This window comes from Amphiura filiformis, chromosome 3 (genome assembly GCF_039555335.1).
Source record: "Amphiura filiformis chromosome 3, Afil_fr2py, whole genome shotgun sequence".
Taxonomy (NCBI): Eukaryota; Metazoa; Echinodermata; class Ophiuroidea; order Amphilepidida; family Amphiuridae; genus Amphiura; species Amphiura filiformis.
Genome location: NC_092630.1, coordinates 29,741,081 through 29,763,487, shown reverse-complemented (window position 1 = coordinate 29,763,487; position 22,407 = coordinate 29,741,081). Strand labels below are relative to the sequence as shown.

Sequence of the window (22,407 nt, the reverse complement as noted above, 5' to 3'; positions counted from 1 at the left end):
TGCGGGATCGTGGGAAGTGCTAGCTTTTTCGCTAGAAATCGTTAATACACATGTGTTTTGAAGAAAAATCCGTAGATATTAGTCTCCTCTAAAAGACTTTCCGATCTACTTACGAAAAAAATTACTATAGCTTTACAAGTTGCAGTAATCTACAGTAGGCCTAATTGTGTTTTTCGCGCATCGACTTATGATAGGCTACTACAAATCGGTACAAATATGGACTTTGAACCGAAAATACTTTATAGATATGGCTAACCCACCTTCTTTCCTGGTGTAGAAATGTCGGACACATTGATACTTAAATCCAGCAGACAGTAGTGGAATTGCTCCAAGTCCTGACATTCTTGGTAGGATCCTAGCCATACCAAATCTCCAACCAGTATTCTTCTGACCCAGGTTTACCGAAAGCATCAAGAGCTAAACGAAACCCCCAAAAGAAAAAACCAACTTGAACACAACTTCCGTGTTAAGAAACAGACAAATTCACGACAGGTTGATGTACTAAATTTCATAGGGGGTGGGGGGGGAGGGGGTAGAGGTGAAATTATCGGGGGGGGTGAAATTATCAAGGGTCGAAAATTGGAAAACAAAGAAAAACGAAGCTTGGAGGAGGGGAAGCTTCATTTGTGGCACGGTTGGTAAATAGCACTAACCCAGATATTTTCAACTGCGTTGACAACAATGGCGCTACTCACCCAGATGAAAATAATTTCACTTGCTATTTAGGCTTTTAGGCTACCTGCCTGATTTGAGCCCGGGATTTAAGGTGGAGGCACTTTCCCCTTATTTGTGGGGATCGAACTCCCCATAAAGAACATCATATTGCATTAAAGGCAATTAAGATATAGTGTAGAGCAACACCTACCGTAACTTGTATATTTGCTGAGATTTGGTGAGAGCAGTGTTTCGTTTAAATCTTGATGACACTGTTGAGATACGTTTACATAATCATACTGCTGCGAGTTAACATGGTTTACAAGATCACCAAGCAAACAAACTAAAAGTAAGCCGGGAAGTAAGCCTGTCATAAGAAAGTTGTATCCATGGTACGAAGGCATAATGCGTATACCACTGCACTGCACAATGTGCAATATAAAAGCATGGCGGAGCTTTATAATGACGGTTTAGCTCAGTGCGACCATTGTACTTTTCACTCTCTTTCACTTTCCCTTCACTGAAGTTCAAGTTTAAGCTACTCTATAATATTTAGCCTGGGGATGGGGTCAGTCAAGCACAACTGCAAGCCAAAACTCATCCTAGTGGCACTTCCCTAGCTTTCCCTGGTATAATGACGACTAAATAATGAGAGGTGCGAGGCGGGACAGCCTCCTTACTCTGGCACCCTGTTTGGCATCCACCCAATTGTATTTTATTTGGCAAAAGGTGATCAAATTAATTATTTATTAAACTGCATCTCATATTGACGACACCGTCTCTGAGGTTTAATTTACTTACGCTTAAAAATCAATTGGAAACCGGAATCCTTATAATAAATAATTCCTTTTATGTACCATGAATTCAGTTTCTTTGAGGTCTAACAATTACGTTTACGGGTACACGATTTTCATTATTTAAATCAATATATTATTAAAAAAAGTTCATTCTTAAATCATATACTTTGAAAACGTGTTTGATTTATTGTTGTTAATGAGTTATGTACGTTTTACAAAAGTGTTGTTGTTTCAGCACTCTGTACAAATTTTAATATTTGGTCAATATTTGGAAATAAGGGCCAAAAACATGCATTTTAGGGCGCATTTCGACCTTTTTAGTATTCTGTGACAATCAAGCCCAAAGACTTGAAAACAGACTAATTTCAAATTATGCATTCTAATTTTTGGAAAACACATTTTCTAGTCTTTTTCATAACTAATTAGCAAAAATAACATATAATATGAAAAGTATGAGCTAACTCTTACCCTATACTCAAGATTTTGAATGCTTAGACTTGAGGCAAGTCTTACAAAACATGCAAAATTGCATGTTTTTGGACCATTTTCCCTCAATTTATTGCCAAAAATATTAAAATTTGACTTTTACTAACTAAAGGATTAGGATTTAGCTATGTTTCATTTGGCAAAACAGAATAATATTTTTTAATCCAAAAATATTGGTGTTGTGTGAACAACCAAGACAACCAACTGCACAGAAGAAACATTTACACAAACCACGGTAACATATATGATGGTAACATGAATAGTACAGGACCAACCTGTAGAATCCGTGACCAAATCATAGAACAAAAGTTTGAGAGTCATTTTGGGATCTTTGATTCTAAATAAAATTAGCTTAGGCCATACGAGTAATTTGATATATTACTTGACATAATTGGAGCATTCTGAAAATTGGACCCCCATGTAACCTTGATTGACCCCTCCCCGGAATGCCCGGAAGTTTCAGGAGGTGAGCCCAAGCTAAATTTATTCAGAATCAATCAAAGATCCCAAAATGACTCTCAAACTTTTGTTCTATGATTTGGTCACGGATTCTAGAGGCTGGTCCTGTAATAAAATTACAGCACCAAAATGTTTCATTGAATAAATCAATAATGTATTGTTAAAAATTAATTAATCTCATTACTTTTATAAACATGGTAAACTGTGATGAAAATACAGTACACATTTCTATCCAACACACCCTTTGTAAACTATTATATGGTGTAAACATGGTAACATAAATGAAATTTTTAAAGACGTTCATTTGCACTTTTGAGACTTTTTCTTTTGTAATGACTGTTCTCCATTATTTGCCCAAACATTACGACTGGGAAGTTTAAGTTTACCATGTTTACCATTTGTGAGAGATAAAATGACAAAAAAAATCTCTAGTCATAACATGCATCCAAACTATGGTAACGTAAATGATATCAAAAGTGGTGACATATATTCATGGCAATTTTTTTAATATCATCTCGTCTTCTTCAACATGAAGACATAACGTTTATAAAAATATATGGTATTTGGTAAGTACTTGAAAACCTGAACACAAGTTTCATCCATTATGGGGCTTGTTCTTTCAATATTTTTGTTGTTGCTACGACGCACTTGTTGGTTGCCAACTTTTCATGGTATGTTTTATTTAGACCCATTCATTCACCAAATGATTTTAAGCTAAAGTGAATACCTTTATTCAGGGTGTAGCAAGTAGGTGTACAGGGTGGACGATGTCCAGGGAAAACGAAATTGAAAATCTATAAATTTATAGAGGAGCTGTTAAAGGGGCCCGCATTGCCCCTTGTCCATGCGCCCGAGGTTCTTGCTACGCTCCTGCCTTTATTACACATTACACGAAGTTGGGTCTCTGTTCTCTTTAAATGTTTTGCATTTTACCATATAACTGAATGGAGCTAAAGACATGACTTTTAAGTTTAGCATCCGTATAATGCAATGTCCCACTTTGGCCCCCTAATTAATACGCCTCACACAGAATTTGTAAAATCTTCTGGCCCATCGTCATATCAAATGAAAATCTTCACAGAAAGACAAACTCCACACACAAGACAGCAAAGCATTGCTGAGCTAAGTAGACCATAAAAACTGTCCTCCCTAAGTAGTAAGTAACAGTTAAACTCTGTTGTCCAAAACACACCGTAGAAACCATTATTTAGCATCATTTAGCACCGTTTAGCAGAAACTACATCTAGTTTTACTCAGGGGCGTAGCCAGCTTTCTTGGGCAGGAGGGGCAAAATAAAATTTCAGGGGCACAGTTGAAAAAAAAATTGCAGTTGCACCTTCGAGCTTGCAAAAAAGGCTTTATTGGGACGATGTGCCCGCGTAGCGCGCAAATATTTTGTATTTTACACTATTTTGGCCCATGCTCGGCGTGAATTTTGATGGGAAAAGGGGCTCCTTCCCCCTTTTTCTTTTCCTTTGCCCTTTGGTCAGAGGGGCACTTTTTTCTTTCGTTTTTTGTCAAGGGCAGTCTGCCCCCCCCGCCCCGCTGGCTACGCTACTGGTTTTACTCCATATACAGCTGGATAGTGTGCTTCTATGCATTCAGTTTATTGTTAGACGTTGTCCTGCTTCGTACCGTCATCTTTCTTTGGGTCACCTCTAGTACTCTGAAGTGACCCAGGTAGAAATAATTTCTCCATGTTGGCGAATGGATATTCAACGGCTAGAGAAAACAGCACAGCCACACTGTATGTCAATCCCGCGATAGCGACGAAATAGTAACACTGTATGGACAAACAAAGAATTTAAAAAAAAAATAATGACTTTTGTTTCAATAATTTAAGTACGTTAAAAGTGCACAGGTAATAAAGCTCCAATTATGATTAAAGCAACTTTTGGATATGATTGAATGCAGACATACAATAACACAGAAAAAGAAAATGTTTCCGCATCAATCCATCTTGCTTTCTTGCCCTGCGGGGCCCTTATATTGGAGTCCCACTTGGAGTGTTTAGTCGTCGTATGGGAATCGCCAGCCTCGGGCCTCCCGGCCCTGCGGCCTTGACGCCTTCAGTAACAGTTTTCAGATTTGCCGCTTCCAGCACAAATGATTACGTTTTTCTCTACATCTACAGCTTACGAATCCTTAAAGTTTCAAAATTAATACTCATGAAGGAGTGTTTCAGGGGGGCACGCCCTTTCCGTTCTCCTATGAGCCATCGGTTTACATATTGAAGATACACCATCTCCCTCTCTCTCCCTCATTTTAATCCTTTTCCCTTCTTTTGTCTTTGCCCTACTTTCTCGTTACCCTTTTATCCTGGAGGCACTGATCTTCTGGGCCCACCTGTCCCTATACGTGCCAGAAGGAAGGGCGCTCAATATGAAGAGATAAAACTAAGAATCTTACATAATCTACGAGGTCCAGATGCCATGGTACATCGTGTGCTTGGTAGAACTGATATACGATTGGTAAGTGTATGAGGTAGGCAGTGTAGGTCAATCGACTCAAAGGAACCCAACCTTTCCATGATAAAAACTGATTTATTGGACCTGTATTGGTACAATTAATAGAAATAATTCCAGTTAAGGGGGTACTACACCCATGTGGTAAATTTGTGACTATTTTTGCATTTTTCTCACAAAATATTTACACACTGGTAACAAAAGTTATGTGTATTATTGGGGCAAGGAATCCAATTACTACACTGAAATTTCAGTGACTCAAGACAAGCGGTTCAGTATATATGATAGGAAACAAGGTACATCCTAGCGGTACCTTGTTTTTGATCATAAATAACAAACCGCTTGTCTTGGGTCACTGAAATTCCAGTGTAGTAATTGGATTCCTCCCTATAATATACATAACTGTTGCTACCACTGTGTAATCAGTTTTTGAGAAAAATGCAAAAATAGACACAAATTTAGTACCCCCTTAAACAGTGTTCAATTTTGAGTAAGGTGATTGATGTGTAGGTTATAGGGTTAGGTACTTTATAATAAAACAGGAATTTGGTTGAATCTATATACAAGCATTATTGTAACATTTCCTAAAGCCCATTTTTAGATATAGATTTTTCAAAATAGATGTTTGTTTTTCACAAATCAGGTACCGTAAAACCTCGTCTACAAGCAGATTATGCAGATTGAGCAAATAAATTACACAGATACAAGCGTATACAACAAATATTAGTGTAAGACTCATCTATTGTATTAGCATATTTACGGCTGTTTCTTATTAATTTTTCATCAAAAACACTCTATATGCTCACTTGTAGATGAGGTTTTACGGTATGTCCCCTGTTAATTTTGATCGGAGCAAGTGAGGTAAAACAAAGAAAATCGCTCTTTCGTCACAGTGCCTATATGGTTAATGCGTGTATTAGTCCATCGATCATTAATGAGGTCGATCGGTTCAATGTGTTAGGGATGAACATATGGTGGATTCACGCATGGACTTAATAAGATGCATTACATAAATACAATAAACATGGACGTCCATGATGATGAACGGGCATTTCAGTAAGAACGTAAGCTCGAATAATATTCACGATTTTGTCACAAATACAGCACCGAAGGCCTATTTTGTAGTGTATGCACGTTATTATATTACAATCGTGTAAAAATATTGAGGACGTCCTCCTCAGCAAATGTTACAATATTGCTGCTTGAACGAACACGAAAACACGAACAATCCGCGCGCCTGATCTATCCTATAATTTTGGCGGCAGTTTTTTTCGTACATTTTCGACGCACATCTAATACCTTTATGAAAGATCAATCAACTCAATTACAGTGGAGACCTCCCATCTCATTTTTGACGTATTCGTAGCTTTTTTTGTCAAAAACTCTTCGTTTCGTTCATTTCGTTTTTGCAGTTTGAGATATACCGTATAACTGAATAAAGGTATCTTTTTTTGTCATTTGAAAGATGATGATTCCAACTACATGACGTAATTACCTCCATAACCAAAGTAACATGCAAATATAACCCATGATACAGCAATACCCCATGTACATCTCGCCAGAGCTCCATATAAGGCATTTCCAGTTTTAGACAAACTTGTACCTTCTGATACAGCCGGATACAAGCCATATACTACTAGCATGGCAAGCATGGTAGCGAAAAGCCAACCGAGAACAGCTAGTACCTGAAAGACATGATATGCAAATCACAAAACTCAAGTCAACATATATCATCATGATCATCCTTATTACAATTAGGTGCTAAATAAAATAGCTGCAGCGTGCAGAATTTCTATTAGCTTCAACTTTATACTATTCCAGTTGAATTCTATACACCCCTTATGGAAAACATAACCTTCATTTCCCACGCAGGGAGTGTGAATTTGAAATGGAGTACCTGAATGTGTGACTTCATTTTGAAATCAACACCCCCTGTGTGGGAGATTAAGATATCTTCCATGAGTGGTGTAAGAATTTCAACTGTAATTTAATATCACATTATGTAAAGCGATAATTTAATATTATTGGCCGATAAAAATGATTGAAAGCAGCATGCAGAATAAGGGGTATCACAGAAAAAATCTGGTTCATCTGCAAAGAAATTTAGGACTTATTATTTAGTATGGTCAAGTTATTGTCACATGCACAGCTACATACTTTTGGCATTCTGATCCTGCGATGTTGATGCAAAAGAAGACCCAGTCCCATACCGACTAGATACACAGAAATTCGACAGTACGGTTTTTGATATACTGTAGTAGTGAAGTTTGAACCACCCAAATTACCTCTGCCAGTAGCACTACAGATAAATAACGGAAAAGAATATCATTAGACAGGGGTAGGTAACATTAACACTTTTATTTTAAAAGTAGCTATATCATATTAAGTATTTATATGGACGTTCAATATATTTTCGTGGTAAAAACAGTATGAAGTATATTGTGGAAACACACAGATGTTTTCCTTTTATCAAACAATGTCTCAAATGTGAACGTGTGATTAATTGGTTTAAAATAATTATTAAAGTTGATCAAAGTTTGTGTCCCATGCTTCCTTTTGTGGCGATTTATCGACAGATCTCATATATTTAATGTGTACAAAATATGAGAAAGCAAGTACATGTAAGCAGATGTTTCTACGTTTCAAAGATATATAAACTGAACCAAACTTATATACACATGTAATGTATAGTAAGAAAGATATTATATAGAGGTTATCCACTTTACTCATGTGTGACTTCTAACAAAAGGCGCTGATTCCCGTATAGTATTCCTTATTCAAAACAATTCAATGCATGACCTCGGAGTTACCTGCATGACTCTTGGCGGGCTATTTTGAAACAGTCATGGTTGCACATGCCGGTACTTCTTTTGAAAGTCCTAAACAAGGTATAGCAGTCGTTGATAGGATATGCAGCTTATAGAACACGGATAACCTCTATTAATGTTTTAGTTGATGTACAAAACATAAACCGTGTACTGCGCCTTACTTTTGATATTTTCATGATGGTAGGCATTAAGTTGGTATGACTTACTATTCGCCGTAGAAGTGATGTAATAATCGGATTAACTACCATAGCAATAGATGAATACAATTCTTGAACATATCGCCCCGTGCTACAACGTTCACGCGGATTAAACCACATGTCAAAGAACAGGGATAAAGACCAGGATAGTAACTCTATAGAATGATTTGTATCTTTGAAAAGAGCGGTATTGTATTCAATCAATGATTGCAGATATGATTGCAGACATGTTTATAGTGCAGGACGATATATTCAAAAATTGTATTCATCTTTTGCTATGGTAATTAATCCTGTTACATCATCACTTTTACGGCGAATACTGTTCCATGTTTCTTGTGTGTTTAAACAAGAGGAACATACTGACTGTCATAGGCTACTGAATGTGAAGCCGTGACTGCCTGTTAGGTATAAAACGGCCAAACACCAATTATATACACCTCAACACATATAAGAGAATATCAACAAGAAGCACATAGCCTTTTACCTACTTACCCTCCTGCGATTCCCCCTGCTGATGACGCTATATCAAAATCGTTCCGCACAATTAGCCCAATCGTAATGCTAAAACTAACAAGGCAGGTAAGAATCATGCTGGCGATTCCTAATTTCTTGAATCTAAAGCAAACATCCGGGGCAAAAATAAGCATTAAATGTTTGAATTCATTATTGACAGATCGAATGGAAAAAAGGTCATTGGATGACTGAGCATGTGCTCATCAAAAAGTATTTGGGTGACACCTCCAAAGTGTGTGCCCCCCTCCCCCCACTAAAGGGGCTCCAAAGGTTTACTTATTCAGCATGTTTAAATTAGCTTATTTCCCTTTTACGATTATTTTGTAGCTGTATCTTAGAGGTCTGCACTAGACTGCGGAACTCAGTCTTCAATGATAGTCGTCATTGAGTTCTTATGATACATCTTCCGAGGAGCAGGTTGAGACAAGAGTTCGGGATTATTGGGGCAGAGGTTATATTTTGAATTCCTTCATGACCACTGAAGCATAGTCATGCCTATCAAGGACACTCGGCGTGAATTGAAAGACCATGTCACTCGCCACAAAAGAATGTCAAAGGTCATAAGACACCAATTTGGTGTGTTTCCGCTCCTCGGAATATGATGTTTAAGGTCTAGGACTAGTCTGCACTTACTTGTAAAGAAGAATAATGAAGATAGGACTAATGATGAAGAACTGCATATCATTTGACAGATACCATGTGACACCCACGCACTAGAAAAAGAAAGATTCAATATCTTAGGCATAGTCATATCGGAGTATCCACTGATAAGAATTTATGTGTACTATTATGCTTGTCTGATTTTCTTATTATTTTTTGGTTGTTCTCATATTGTTTTCTCAATCCTCGATTCCTCGTATAATTAGTACACAAGTTGTATTGTCCGACTTTTGTCGCAGTTCATGTATGCGATTGTTTTGGTTAGTTTCTATAGTATAATAGTTACCATAGTAGCCATGCAATTTTCATAAGATAATTATTTCATTGAAAACTTTAGGACACAATGGTTAGCGCGGATACAGTACCGATATAATGGTTTAGGAAGATTTTCAACATGGGGGGGGCTGAAACTTGAAAGAATTTTGGTGGGCCACACTGGGGGTGCCCAAGGGGGTGTCCCCCCTAGCAGTCAGAAAATTTTGCAAAATATAGGTCACAAACACCCATTTTGCCTCTATTTTATCACAATTTTTTAACTTCACTTATTGCGGGGCTAAAAGTTATTCCAGCCCCCGCACCAAAATTATTGAGTGGGCTCCCCCCAAGCCCCCCGGTTCCCAAGCCTATGCGGTATATCCTCAACAGCCTTAAAGATGTGGATGGGACCCGGCAAGCGGTTCATGGTGTATCTATATCTATATCTATATCTGAATCTATACTATCTGTTCATTAAGGGGGTACTATACCCCTGCCCAATTTTGTGTCTATTTTTGCATTTTTCTCAAAAATTATAGCGCATTTGGTGACAAGTAAGATATGTATATTATAGGAGCAAGGACTACAACTACTGCACTGGAAATTATATTTCAGCACAGACATTAGTTGTGGAGTTACAGTTAAAAATGAGGGAAAACCAATATTTGATCAATAAATCAATAACCTTGAGTTGCTGAATTTTCAGTGCAGTAGTTGTAGTCCTTGCCCCTATAATATACATATCTTACTTGTCACCAATGCGCTATAATTTTTGATAAAAATGCAAAAATAGGCACAAAATTGGCCAGGGGTGTAGTACCCCTTTAAAGTCAGGTTATTTTATAGAACAAACATACCTGTTCATCGAATCTTAATGGATAAAAATTATTGATATATAAGATGGTAGTCCACCAGTATTTTTGGCAATGTGATACCATGTTCTTCATCATTGGAAACCACACCGGTCCCTCTCCAAGATGTTGTTGACTCATTGTGATTAGAATAATAAAACACAGACACGGAGTGAGTCTGAAATATATACAATAATACATTAGAAATTCTTCGGTATTGATACAAATTTTGTGGGAGCACGTTAGACGTTCGCCTTTTGTATCTCTTTCCTTGTTGGAAAGGTATAACGTTGAGGAGATAGGAACATGTACCGTCATCCGGGACCTACTCTGCCATGTTTGGCTGAGTAACGGTACATGAACACGGTCTTTTGTGCCTATGTAAATTAGTCATTGTGTAAAGCTGTGTTTATACCCATGGGTTGCTCATCATCAGACTGAATCCTTGTCGTTAACTGCACAAGTTATGTGTGCAATTCTAGAGAACGTTGACCGACAGAGGGTGTCAATATAGGCCTACGTGTCGCTTTTGAAAAACAGCGATTCGTGCGCATGCTCAACAGGCAAATACGACGGCGATTTAGTACACTGATCATGCGTGCGATTCAGATTTCTGCAAAAGCGATTGAGTATAAATGCATCTTTAGAAATGACTGGCGATTGTGTGTTCTCAAGTGGGTTTTATCATGTTAATTAGTGACCTGACACACATTTGTATTGGTTCGATCAAGCATTGATTTTTTGTACTGGATCGTTCAAGCATCTCCAACAATTTTTTCAATGTAAGTGCCTCTGGCCCTAGTGGAAGTAAAAACGGATACAATGGCCAGAGTTCTAGGGCTAGAGCACGTGTGGCCGAGTGGATAAGGCGCCCGACTCATAATCCATAGGTTGTGAGTTCGAGCCCCGCTCGTGCCAACGTGTTGTGTCCTTGGGCAAGGCACTTTATCCTCATAGAGGTTATCCGTGTTCTATAAGCTGCATATCCTATCAGCGACTGCTATACCTTGTTTAGGACTTTCAAAAGAAGTACCTGCATGTGCAACCATGACTGTTTCAAAATATCCCGCCAAAGTCATGCAGGTAACTCCGAGGTCATGCATTGAGTTGCTTTGAATGAGGAATACTACGGGAACCAGCGCCTTTTGTTAGAAGTCACGCATGTGTAAAGTGGATAACATCTATTGCCTACAGGGGGATGGGGTTGGGTTGGATTGGATGTTTGTATAGATGTTTGTTTCAATGTTGCAATATTGGCGCTGATTAAGCTGCTGCCTGCAAATTACATTGTGTCTGTTTAGGTGTGTTTAATGTACAATTCTAGCAATTTGACCTGAGGGTCACCATTAGAGTTTGAAATAAAACCTTCATTTTTTTTATTAGGCGCCCCAACAAACAAACAATCAATCAATAATAATTGGTAATCATTCCCCAGGTGGGATGGCCAGATATTCTCCTAATAATTATTATGTATTTCCTCATAATATCTCTTATAGTGCGAGAAATTTTTGAGAAATTAAAAAATATGTTTTTAAGCTCGATAATAAATAGTCTCGATATCGTGTACCACCTAGATGTATAGACATTCAAAGTGATTTGTGTCCTGCTGCCTGGCTTTAAACAATAATATTGTGGGTTTTTTATTTTTTGAAAGAGGGCTCCCTTCATGCCTACCAGTGATTTTCCAGGCAGACTGTTTGATTTTGGAGAATTGCTCACGAATAGTGCAGTGCAGACTGTGCAGTGACTGCTGTCCCCGAGAAATTTCACTTGGGTATCAAGCTAACAGAGGGCTATACGGAACAGTGAACAGATCAGGAAAATATATCAATTGTGCACACAATCGAGGTTATGCAAAGGTACATGTAGCCTGATTATGCACAATGGCAAGTGGACTACGGAGAAGTCTATGCAAGAAATGGGAATGAATACATGTACTATCATGGAGCTTTTAATATAGCTCTTTAAGGGACACACTTACCTCCAGTATCGGTGGAAATAAAACCAAAACCATGGTAGCCGGCCGTTGTTCTTTTCCAAGCGTTTCAGACAACCCATAGTTACCAGCAATCCGCTATTGTTTTAAATGATAAGAACAATTATGGTGTAAAAAGCTAGCATTTTATATTACTTGATATACGTAAAACCTCGTCTACAAGCATATAGAATGCTTTTGATGAAAGCTAAATTAACCCAGGCGCTATCATCGACAAAGTTAAATATTACCGATACCGTATACATCCAAGTATTATTGTAAGACAATCTATTGTATTGTCATACTTATCATTATTTTCGTATTAATTAAGCTTTCATCAAAATCCACCATATATGCTTGTAGACGAGATTAATGATTAATAAAATGTGATTAAGGTTAGCAACTATTTTAAACTGTTGCAATTTGGTAGTTCACAGTATCTTGCAAATGGTAGTAAGCTTTGACAAAAATTACATTGATCATTTCATAGCGAGTGTGTAGAAGAATTTAATATTATGACAGATATACTTTCGTAGGTCCTGTGGTTCTTGAGTTATGTTGTGAAGAGGACCGAAACAACAACACTTTTGTAAAACGTACATAACTCATTAACAACAATAAATCAAGCAAGTTTTCAAAAGTATTATGATTTGTAGAATGAACTTTTGCATAACATCAAAGTTTTATTTTTCAGTAATATATTGATTTAGATAATGAAAATCGATTTTTAGCTCCGTCGACTAACAAAACATCGTGTAGGTAATTACGAGTTCTTAAAAGATAATTGGCCATTTGCATGCATTGATCTTTGTTTTCTTTGCTTTAATATGTCTTAAAATAAGTTTTTTGTATGTTGCGCAGTGCAGACTGATGAGTAGGATTTTTAAATCAAAAACCCTAGAGAAATCCTTTTCAAAAACCCGAAGCCGTGCGATACACCCGGCGATACATTGGTAATATTTCAGCAAAAATGTCAACTAATGAGACAAAAAAAGTATCAATACCCATTTTATTTATGATTTGGTATTTTTAAGTGATTTTAGAAGAGGGTTTTCCTTATCTTAATTTCATGAAGCGCCTAGACCTATTATATAGTAGTAAGTAATCAAGCATTAAAGATTCTGCGTCATATACTGGGGTACTCAAAAAGGTGGTTTTGTTGCATTTTGATGTGCAGCTTGGATTTCAAAACACTGTCTCTTGAATATTCCTTCACTTAGATTCAATTAGGTCTTAAATTGAGGCTAATTTATTCTATATTATTCATGTTTATATGAGTTTTAAAATGATTTTTAATTATTTTCTTATGACGTTTGGCATGAAATGTGCCAAGGGTGGTTGTGGATTAGGGGGAGGTGGATTAAGGGGAGGGATTCATATTAAATCCCACCTACTTTGTGATTGTTTTTGCCCGCACTCTCTCATTTTTTGACCGATTTCCATTAAAAAAAAGTGTCAAAATGCTCAGGAGGATGAACCACTTCAAATGAGACGTGTAGGTAAAATGTTTGAAACATTTAATTTTTTTTGCTATGTAACACAAAGGTAGCCCAGTTTGTGACACAGGACCTAAAGCGACAAACCCTACTATTCTAGAAGAACAAATACAAATGTGTACAAAGTTAACTACATGTATTATATCATTACCTTAACAAGAAGAATGTGTCCACAGAAAACGGTGCATTGAGTACTGCTTGAAAACCAAACCGTTTAATGATCGTAGTGAACGTCAAAACATTATCTGAAAGAAATTATTCAAACGTTGGAATCATGTGGATATGAGATATGCAGGTAAAACTGATTTCGGCTTTGGTAGCAATTCCTGAAATGATATTCTAAGAACGAGTTGCTCCAGAAGAAACAATTAAATAAAAGTAAAAATAAAAATAAACACCATAAATCAAACCAAAGTGCTAGCCATGCGCTTCAACGCAAAAAGTTGAAGTTTTGACATATTTTCTCAAAATATCAAGAGCTATCTTAAGAACTACTGAACCAATACTAGGCTTGTTTGTACTCATTTTAATGCATTTTTCATGCTGATTCCAAATATGGTCTTGTAAATTTACATTTCTGAAATTTTTGAATTAAAAAAAAAATTGAAACATGTCGTCTGCAGTCGACACCCGCGTGATGAGAGTTAATAAATACTTATTTTAATTACTATAAAGATCCACTTACGACACTGATGTCAAATTCTTAACAACACACTATCTGTAAGCAGGTATGTGGGGATGCACGCACAGGACCGTTTAAACAATAAGTTAATCATGTTAATAGTGAATCCTACTCACCTATACTTTGCGTAGATAAAATAACAGCAAATACATGTCCAAGTATGACCCAGCTCATACTTATAACACGGATGCCATTGAGGCAAAGAATACTGCGCTCATTTTGTTTTGTATCCAATAGTTTGCTGAGATTCCGATTAAAAGCAAAGCAGAGCAGGAATTGACACGGGAGTGATTTCTGGTATTTCGAATCTGAATAACAAAATCAACAAATTTGTCTCACAATAAAATCTAGAAGAGGAAAAAATCAAAAAACCACAAACCAAGGTAAAGATACTTTGTAGTGAAAAGTAGCTTCAGGGACATTGGCGGGGTGTGTAGGGGTGTCAGGATGTGTCGGGGGGGGGGTGTGTTTGGGGGTGGGGGTGTGTGTGTGTGTGGGGGGGGGCTGTTTGTAGGAGTTTGGTGATGGGGTACGGGGTGTATCAGTTAGGGTGTGTAGACGTGCTAGATGTGACGTTGCGTTATATCTTGTAAGGTTTTACATGTTTTGTAATAGACATTTATAGTTTTATTTAAAATATTCTTCAGGCACCTTTTTCTATTTTCAACAATGGTGTTTCTTCAGTAGATCCAGTAGAAACTTGTCGATCATTGTTGTGAGATGGATTGGTCAAAGGTATGTTTTCACTTGATTCTCTTATGAAAACATCCAACGCGTAACCACTAAGCATTAGAGATCCCAGAATGCAACATAACATACTGTAAAATAACAAGAAACATTAAACAAAAAAAAAACTTAATGGCATTATAAAAAATTATGTTGTGTACTGTGATGAGAAAAAGTTGTATTTTCTGTCTCAAATCATTTACATACAAAAAGGAAAATACGATACAAAATTGAAGATATGGATTTTTTTCCCAAAAAACACCAACAACAAAAAGTAGGTCTTTTTGGAAAAAAATCCATATCTTTTCAATTTCAATTTCAATCATTTTTCAATCGATCGTCGGCTTTTCCTCCCAGCTACATACACTTTAAGAATATATCATTAGATTTATAAAATGTACTTCGAGGACTGTTATATATCAAAAATGTGAAAAATATCAAATTTTTAATCATTTGCCATAAAATGTGTATTACATTGCGAATTTCAAAAATCAAAATTATTTGATATCAGAAGGACATTCTTCGTATTCAGAATGCAATTTGATATGTCTGATGTGCTCTAATGTCCCACAATAAATAATGCCCAAACGTTCATACCCCATCCCTCAAAAACAAACAAAATACTTGAATTTACACATCAAAATAATACTAGGCCTAATACTACTACTACTAGTAATAATAAAAACGCAAAGATAATTTAGGCCAGCACTGACCATCCCCTAGCAGAAATAATATTAAGACTGCTACCACACAATTTACATAAAGCGGGCTAACAGGAGGAGGTAAGATACAATTTATATTTATTTTGAAAGTGTTTTATTGAATTTGCTACTTTAAGGTTATCGTTAAGGGAGTTCCATAACATTAACAGTGATTGAATGATGGATCAGTGAATACTTTATTTGGAGCATGTATTTTTTTTCAAGATATGTTTTACATACGTCCCCCAGCCCAGGTAAGTATTCCGTAATTAATTAAAAGGCAAAGCAAGCGTACAATAAAGCGTGTGCAAAACACGCTCAGGCATAATACACCCAAAGCGTTTAATACTGATTATACTCACACTGTAAAAACAAACACGCCATCAGACCACATATTTGTCGGATCTGAACATTGAACATGTTGAACCGCACCTGGTGTGACATTAAACTTGATATGCAACTTGTCTGCAATGTTAAAAGAGTTAAAATCTCAGTTAATAATTATTATTAATTATTAATTAGCTGCACAAGGAAACTGTGCCTCATTAAACATGTTAAATGTGCTTCAAATTATTAACTAAAAGTGCACCTCGCTTGTAGCCATAAACATGATAAACGCCAGCATCAATAATCATGGTAATTAGTAGTATTGGTATCTCTAAATGTAAAAGAGTGAAAAACTCACTCCCCAAAAGAGTGATTCACTTATAAAACCACTCAAAAATGAGTGAAATGTGTTTTTAAAACTTTAAAACCACTCAAAAAAGAATGAAAACCACTCTAAAAGAGTGAATTTCAACTCGTTCAAGGAGTTAAATGAAGGACAACACATATTTAGAGTTGTCCTTCATTTAACTCCTTGAAAGAGTTAAATTCTCTCTTAAAGAGTGGTTTTCACTCTTTTTTGTGGTTTTAAAGTTAAAAAACGCATTTCACTCCTTTTTGAGTGGTCTTATAGTGAATCACTCTTTCGGGAGTGAGATTTTCACTCTTTTACATTTAGAGATATTAATTACAAAATAATCAGTGGTATATTAGTTAGACGAGTCGGAGCCTATAAAATTCAGGTCATATTTTTCGAGTTTGGGTAATTTTGCTCAAGTTATACATTGTATTGGGTTATTCCAGAAATGTGAGATGCACACCCCCTATAGAGGAGTTCGGATTCCCGGACCTTCTGTCCAATCGAGACTGTTGGAAATCCAGACTTTAAAGTGTCCAAAGGTAAAAAAATCCGGCAGAAAAATAGTTCACCATCGGAAATCCTCAATTTAAGAGCTCATTTTGGACATTTCCGTGAGTTTTCTTTCATTTAATTGGATTTCCAAGCTTTTTCAAGTGATATTGGCAACTGGAATTCCAGTCGTTTTCAGAAAGCAGACTTGGAAAACCGAACATTTCTTTGATTGAAAATTTACTCCTCTATAGGGGGTGTGCACTTATTTTCTGGAAATAGATAATTCACCATTTTTACACAATATCCTGTAACTTCTATTAGAAACGTCCAATTTCTCAAATCTAAAATTTCTAAGAAAGCTAACTATATGTAAATTTTAGAAATTAAAACAACACTACCAATAGTAATGCCCTTTATACCTAAAAAATATACAACTTTTTCGGTATAAATCATTCTGGGACACCCTGTATTTATGTTTCAATTATGTATTGCAGTTATTGAGTTATGCAAATAATAGGCCAAAATTGAAAGTGTTCGTTAGTTCTCCCCCTCCTAGGAAAAATCATGCACAGTGGGGCAAAACACTAGGATCCACAGCATGCTCATCTACCACGGCACAGTTCTGTAACCCCAATACATTTACACATCCATTGAATGACCTTTGACAATTTTGAGTACAAAAACTCATACTCTGCAACATAAGGTCAAATTTTGCTCTATGATTGTTTAATTGAGGTTTTTTTTACTATGCCAATGGGATAACGCTATTGTGATCCATAGTGAAAGGTCAATTACAATGAGCCTAGGGATCCTGTCATGAGTGTGGGTTTTATTTTTCTCAATATTTGAGCACGTGAATTCGTGATTTTGATATTTTGGTTTCTAAAACTAAATAGGCTCTATAGTCTATAGAAGAAAAAGCCATCATAGAGTGCAATTATATGATCATTTCTTTACAGGAACTCATTGACCACTTTGGCCTAAGACACACTTTATAAGGGGTGGTGCAATAATTATGGCCTATATGTGTATTATGGGGGGACGCAAAGATTTTGGGACACGTTAAAGGGGAGGGGCCAAAGGTTTGTGGGCACATCGAAGGGGAGAGGCAAAGGTATTTTGGCACGGCCAAAGAGGAGGGGGGGGGGGGGGCAAACGATTTTTGGAAAATCATTTTGGGAGTTCACCACACCGGGGAACACATAAATATTGCATAGCCCATAAACCATTAACGCAGGTCTATTCATGTGAGAATCCTAGTCAGCCTATACATATAATAACCATCGCAGCCTGGATCAGCTCTCTGAGTTTCGCACTGGTATAATAAGCAGTTCAAGTTCGTTGCACAGGGGACTTTCAAGCGAGCTCATTAAAAAATGCATTGTCAAACTCGTATTGTAATCATCATGATCATATATACTACTGGACTGCTGTAAATAATAATTTTGAGAAAGGTTTTTTTTAACATAATCTAACTTTATTTTATTTTTTTCATTTATTGATCGAGAAATACCAACCGGCAACTTGTGTTATACCAGTGAACACGTCATCTTCGTTACAGCTTCTGGGGAAACACGTCCCCCAACGAACAGGTAGTGATTTCTGCAAAGTAATCAAGATATTTGGTGAGGAAATGCACATTCGATAATTCTGTATAGTTTTTCATAGATTTTACCAGGTTTAATGCATTAAATGCATAGACCTAACAATAATAAATTACGTTTGTATATCATGATATAACAAGACACCAGCATTAACATTTTGTTTATTCCTGAACTTATGATAACTTCGTGTACTTCACAACAACTGGTTATTTAACTTCAGGTTGTTAATTTAGAGATATTGACAATAGTCAATAGCCGTGTTCATAAACAAGTAGGATATAAACGTATTTTATTCCCGGGACCGGGGTACCGGTAGTTTTCTTTCTTGCCAGAAATCGTTATACATGGCATGTTTTGAAGAAAAATCCTTCGACGTGGTCTCCTTAAAAAGATTTTTCGTGCTAGATGTGCGGTCATATTGGCCACCATTTTTCAACTTCCTTTCACCCAATGACTCCCCTTTTTTTTTTTTTACTGAACTCCCTCTCACCCAATGACTCCTTTTTCGTTTTCCTGTCACCAAAAGACCCCCTTTTTTCAAAAATGTTGGGGAAATTTCTGATAATCTCTCACTTTTTTCATTATTTTTCCTGAATTTTTTCAAAAATTTTCAAATTTTGATGAATTAAAAAAAAAAGATCAACTTTTATATCTTGACCCAAATTTTTTTTTCCAGTCTCACTGAATGACTCCCTTTTTTTGGTAAGATGTTCCCCAGTCTCACGGAAAGATACCTTTTGGAGGGGGGGGCTTCTCACTGTAAGACCCCCCTTTTTCGGCGTCTAGGCTCTCACTGAAAGACCCCTAGTTTCGAACTCGGTAAGGACCCGGCAGCTTGAGCCGAATAATGATAGGCCTGCATATTGATTATACAAGAACTGTTTGATCGTGACTATGTTTATTCCACGGTGCGATGTAACCCACCTTCATTCCTGGTGGTAGTGGTATAGGAATGTCTGATACATTGATACTTAAATCCAGCAGACAGTAGTGAAATTGCTCCAAGTCCTGACATTCTTGGTAGGATCCTAGCCATACCAAATCTCCAACCAGTATTCCTGATCCAGGTTTACCGAAAGCATCAAGAGCTAAAAATATAAAAACATGATCTGATCAAAAATCATACCGTTGTCGTGTCTTTTATGCCGGGCTTTTATGTATACCCTGGCTGATAGCTTCAGGTTTCCTTCAGGTTTCAGTTTTAAGATCTTTGGTCTATACCTATTAGTTGTGGGTAGACGCGGTATTGTTGGTCGAAGCAGCCAAAATATCGAGTTTCATTATCTAAATGAATAATTGAAAATTACACTTTGATGCTGTGCAAAAGCCAGTGGCGGTGCCAGGAATTTTTTTCGGTGGGGGGCATAAGGGGAGGTAAAGTGAATTTAAGGAAGGCAAAATCAACATATTTTTGTAATTTTGGATTTTTTTTTCTTAGGGGGCAACAGGGGGGCAAGAGTTCAGACTGGGAATGCATTTGCCCCCCATGCCCCCTTGGCGCCGCCACTGGCAAAAGCTCATTCTACAAATCATATACTTTAAAAACTTGCTTGATTTATTGTTGCACATGAGTTATGTACGTTTTACAAAAGCGTTGTTGTTTCAGCCCTCTTTGCAACATAACTCAATAACCAGGACCTACAATAGTATTTGCGATATTTGAATCCTTCTACACACTTGCTATGAAATGATCAATGCAATTTTTGCTGCTCAGCTCACTACCATTCGCAAGATGCTGTGATTGTGAACTACCAAATCGCAACAGTTTAAAATAGTTGCTAACCTTAAGAAATCATTTGAACATTGTGCTAATATTGCTAAAAACCTGTAGTTATTTCTTAAGTATTTCCTTTTATATCATTATTATTATTTTCCCATTATATCCAGTTAGGCCCTATTCTTTTCTTATGTAGATTTAGATTTTGTATTATTATCATGATTGTAGTTATTTGTCTCTTGCAAGACTAGGCCTACCTTTATGTTTGTTGATACAATAAAAGGCTAATAAAGATTGGTTGATTGTATAGACAACTTTATTCTGCAAGCTAGGTATATTGGGTGACTATGTACCCGGGTAAAACTTAAAAAGGTAAATAGTAAAGAAATAATGCTAAACACAAAAATATGGACTTATATTAAACAAAATTTGTATCACAAAATCTAAAAACAAATTGTTTAAAACTTTTTTGATTGAAAAAAAAATTGCTTCACCGAGAAGTGAAAAAAAAAAATTGCCTCGCCGAGGTGTTGAAAAAAAAAATTGTTTCACCAAGGTGCTAAAAAAACTTTTTGCTTCAGCGAACTAAAAAAGCCCCTTTGAAATCTATGGTGCATCCCTAATTATTATCAAGAGAGGAAAAGCATTTCCTATCGGTTTAAAAAGCGCCACTTCTACTTCCGTGTATCGTGTATATACACTAACCCCGTATATCGAGGGTTTAAAACCGGAACCACTATGTCCACATTTAATACATGTTACTCATTCCGGCAACAAATGGACAGTTGATTCTGCTCTCCATAATAAATGCAAATGACTTTGGGGTAAATGCTTATGCTTGGTCACTATAATCAGTTAGTTAGACACAAGTGACCATGCATTAGTCCTAGTAACCCGTAGTAACCATGGTATCTATTATAAAGATCGTAATCGGCATTTGGAGCTGGTTAAATGTGGTCACGTCTGGGACTAGACCATGCATATACATGTATTAAATGATGTATACCGTAAAGTCACTTTCATGTAGGGAGGGCAGTAATAACAGCCCATTTGCATTTGTTGCCGAAATGAGTAACATGTAATTGTGGACATAGGTGGTTCTGGTTACGCCTATGGATTATACAATGTAGGATGTACGGACCAGTACCGGTGTATAGTTCAAGTACATTTTGTGGTACCTACCGTAAAGTGCATCTTTGCTGATATTTGGTGAGAGTAGCGTTTCGTTCAAATCTTGCTGACACTGTTGAGATACATTAACATGATTAACATCATCATGATACTGTTGCGATTTAACAAGAACACCAAGTAAAGCTAGAAGTAGGCCTACAATAGAACAGCATGTATAACACGGAGGCATGGCGCACTAGACCTATGATACGACCAATAAATCTATAAAGTACATATAAATACAAAGCTATACAATCACATAGGCTAATACTAGTAATGTACAATAATTGTCAAATGCATGCCCGGCATGCATGGTAGAACTTTTACGTGCAGGCAGACAGTGAATGGAATTTAACTTGTCACCACTGTCCTTTTCACCCGGGGCTTTTCACTTTCCAAAATTTAACCCCAAGGTCAGTTAATTGCAACAATACAAGTCTCAAGCGCCTTGACCCAGTTAACATTATATAAGTGAACACCGTAGTGAAAATCAGGCGGCGCTATATAACTTTTGGCACCATTAGTAGATAAGGCCACTTGGTTATTTGCAAGTTGCAACAGTTTTGGACAAAAAGTGCCAGCCGAGTACGGTGTAGGCTAGTCCGAATAATCAGACCCAGAACAAAGTATTAATTTCTGACACTCCCTCATTTCAAATATATAGTTTTGGTTTCTCTATTGTTCAGAAACCAAAAATCAAGGGATTAAAATGTGGAGATGAACTGGTATGCAATCATAACACTTTTGTGCTGGGAGGACACAAGAGGGTATATATAATCATAAGTATAATGGCCTATAACCATACGTATAAAATAGCCTATTGTGCTAACATTTGAATTATCGATATCTATCAACGCCGGCGACTTTTGATGCTCTCTGCCGTAGGTGGCACAATTCCATGACACCATAAAATTGCACCCAAGTTCCGATATGCATAGACATCGTTGAGACATAAAAGATGGATATATACGAGGCCTAGACCTACATTTAGAAA

The 22,407-nt window shown here is 36.8% G+C and overlaps 1 protein-coding gene across 1 annotated transcript; it reads right to left on the bottom strand.

The window, feature by feature from the left end:
• Positions 1 to 1,323: 1,323 nt before the first annotated feature.
• Positions 1,324 to 21,808, bottom strand: LOC140148330 (nose resistant to fluoxetine protein 6-like). The gene is made up of 15 exons (XM_072170244.1): positions 21,426 to 21,808; positions 19,451 to 19,614; positions 18,440 to 18,524; positions 16,108 to 16,210; positions 14,970 to 15,136; positions 14,435 to 14,626; positions 13,788 to 13,881; positions 12,147 to 12,239; positions 10,172 to 10,343; positions 9,033 to 9,112; positions 8,379 to 8,501; positions 7,019 to 7,160; positions 6,357 to 6,546; positions 4,806 to 4,948; positions 1,324 to 4,179 (listed from the first exon to the last, which is right to left on the bottom strand). The coding sequence occupies exons 1-15, from the start codon at positions 21,601 to 21,603 to the stop codon at positions 4,009 to 4,011; spliced, it is 2,097 nt and encodes a 698-aa protein (XP_072026345.1). The 5' UTR covers positions 21,604 to 21,808; the 3' UTR covers positions 1,324 to 4,008.
• Between the last annotated feature and the right edge of the window lie 599 nt (positions 21,809 to 22,407).

Bases quoted from the DNA above. Each gene is read 5' to 3' on its own strand.
- LOC140148330 (XM_072170244.1), bottom strand. From the start codon at position 21,603: ATGCCTCCGTGTTATACATGCTGTTCTATTGTAGGCCTACTTCTAGCT. The intron at 16,211-18,439 runs GTTGGTATTTCT...TTAACATTGCAG, and splicing joins TGGTATAACACAAGTTGCCG to ACAAGTTGCATATCAAGTTT. The intron at 14,627-14,969 runs GTGCCTGAAGAA...TTTGTTATTCAG, and splicing joins ATTGTTGAAAATAGAAAAAG to ATTCGAAATACCAGAAATCA.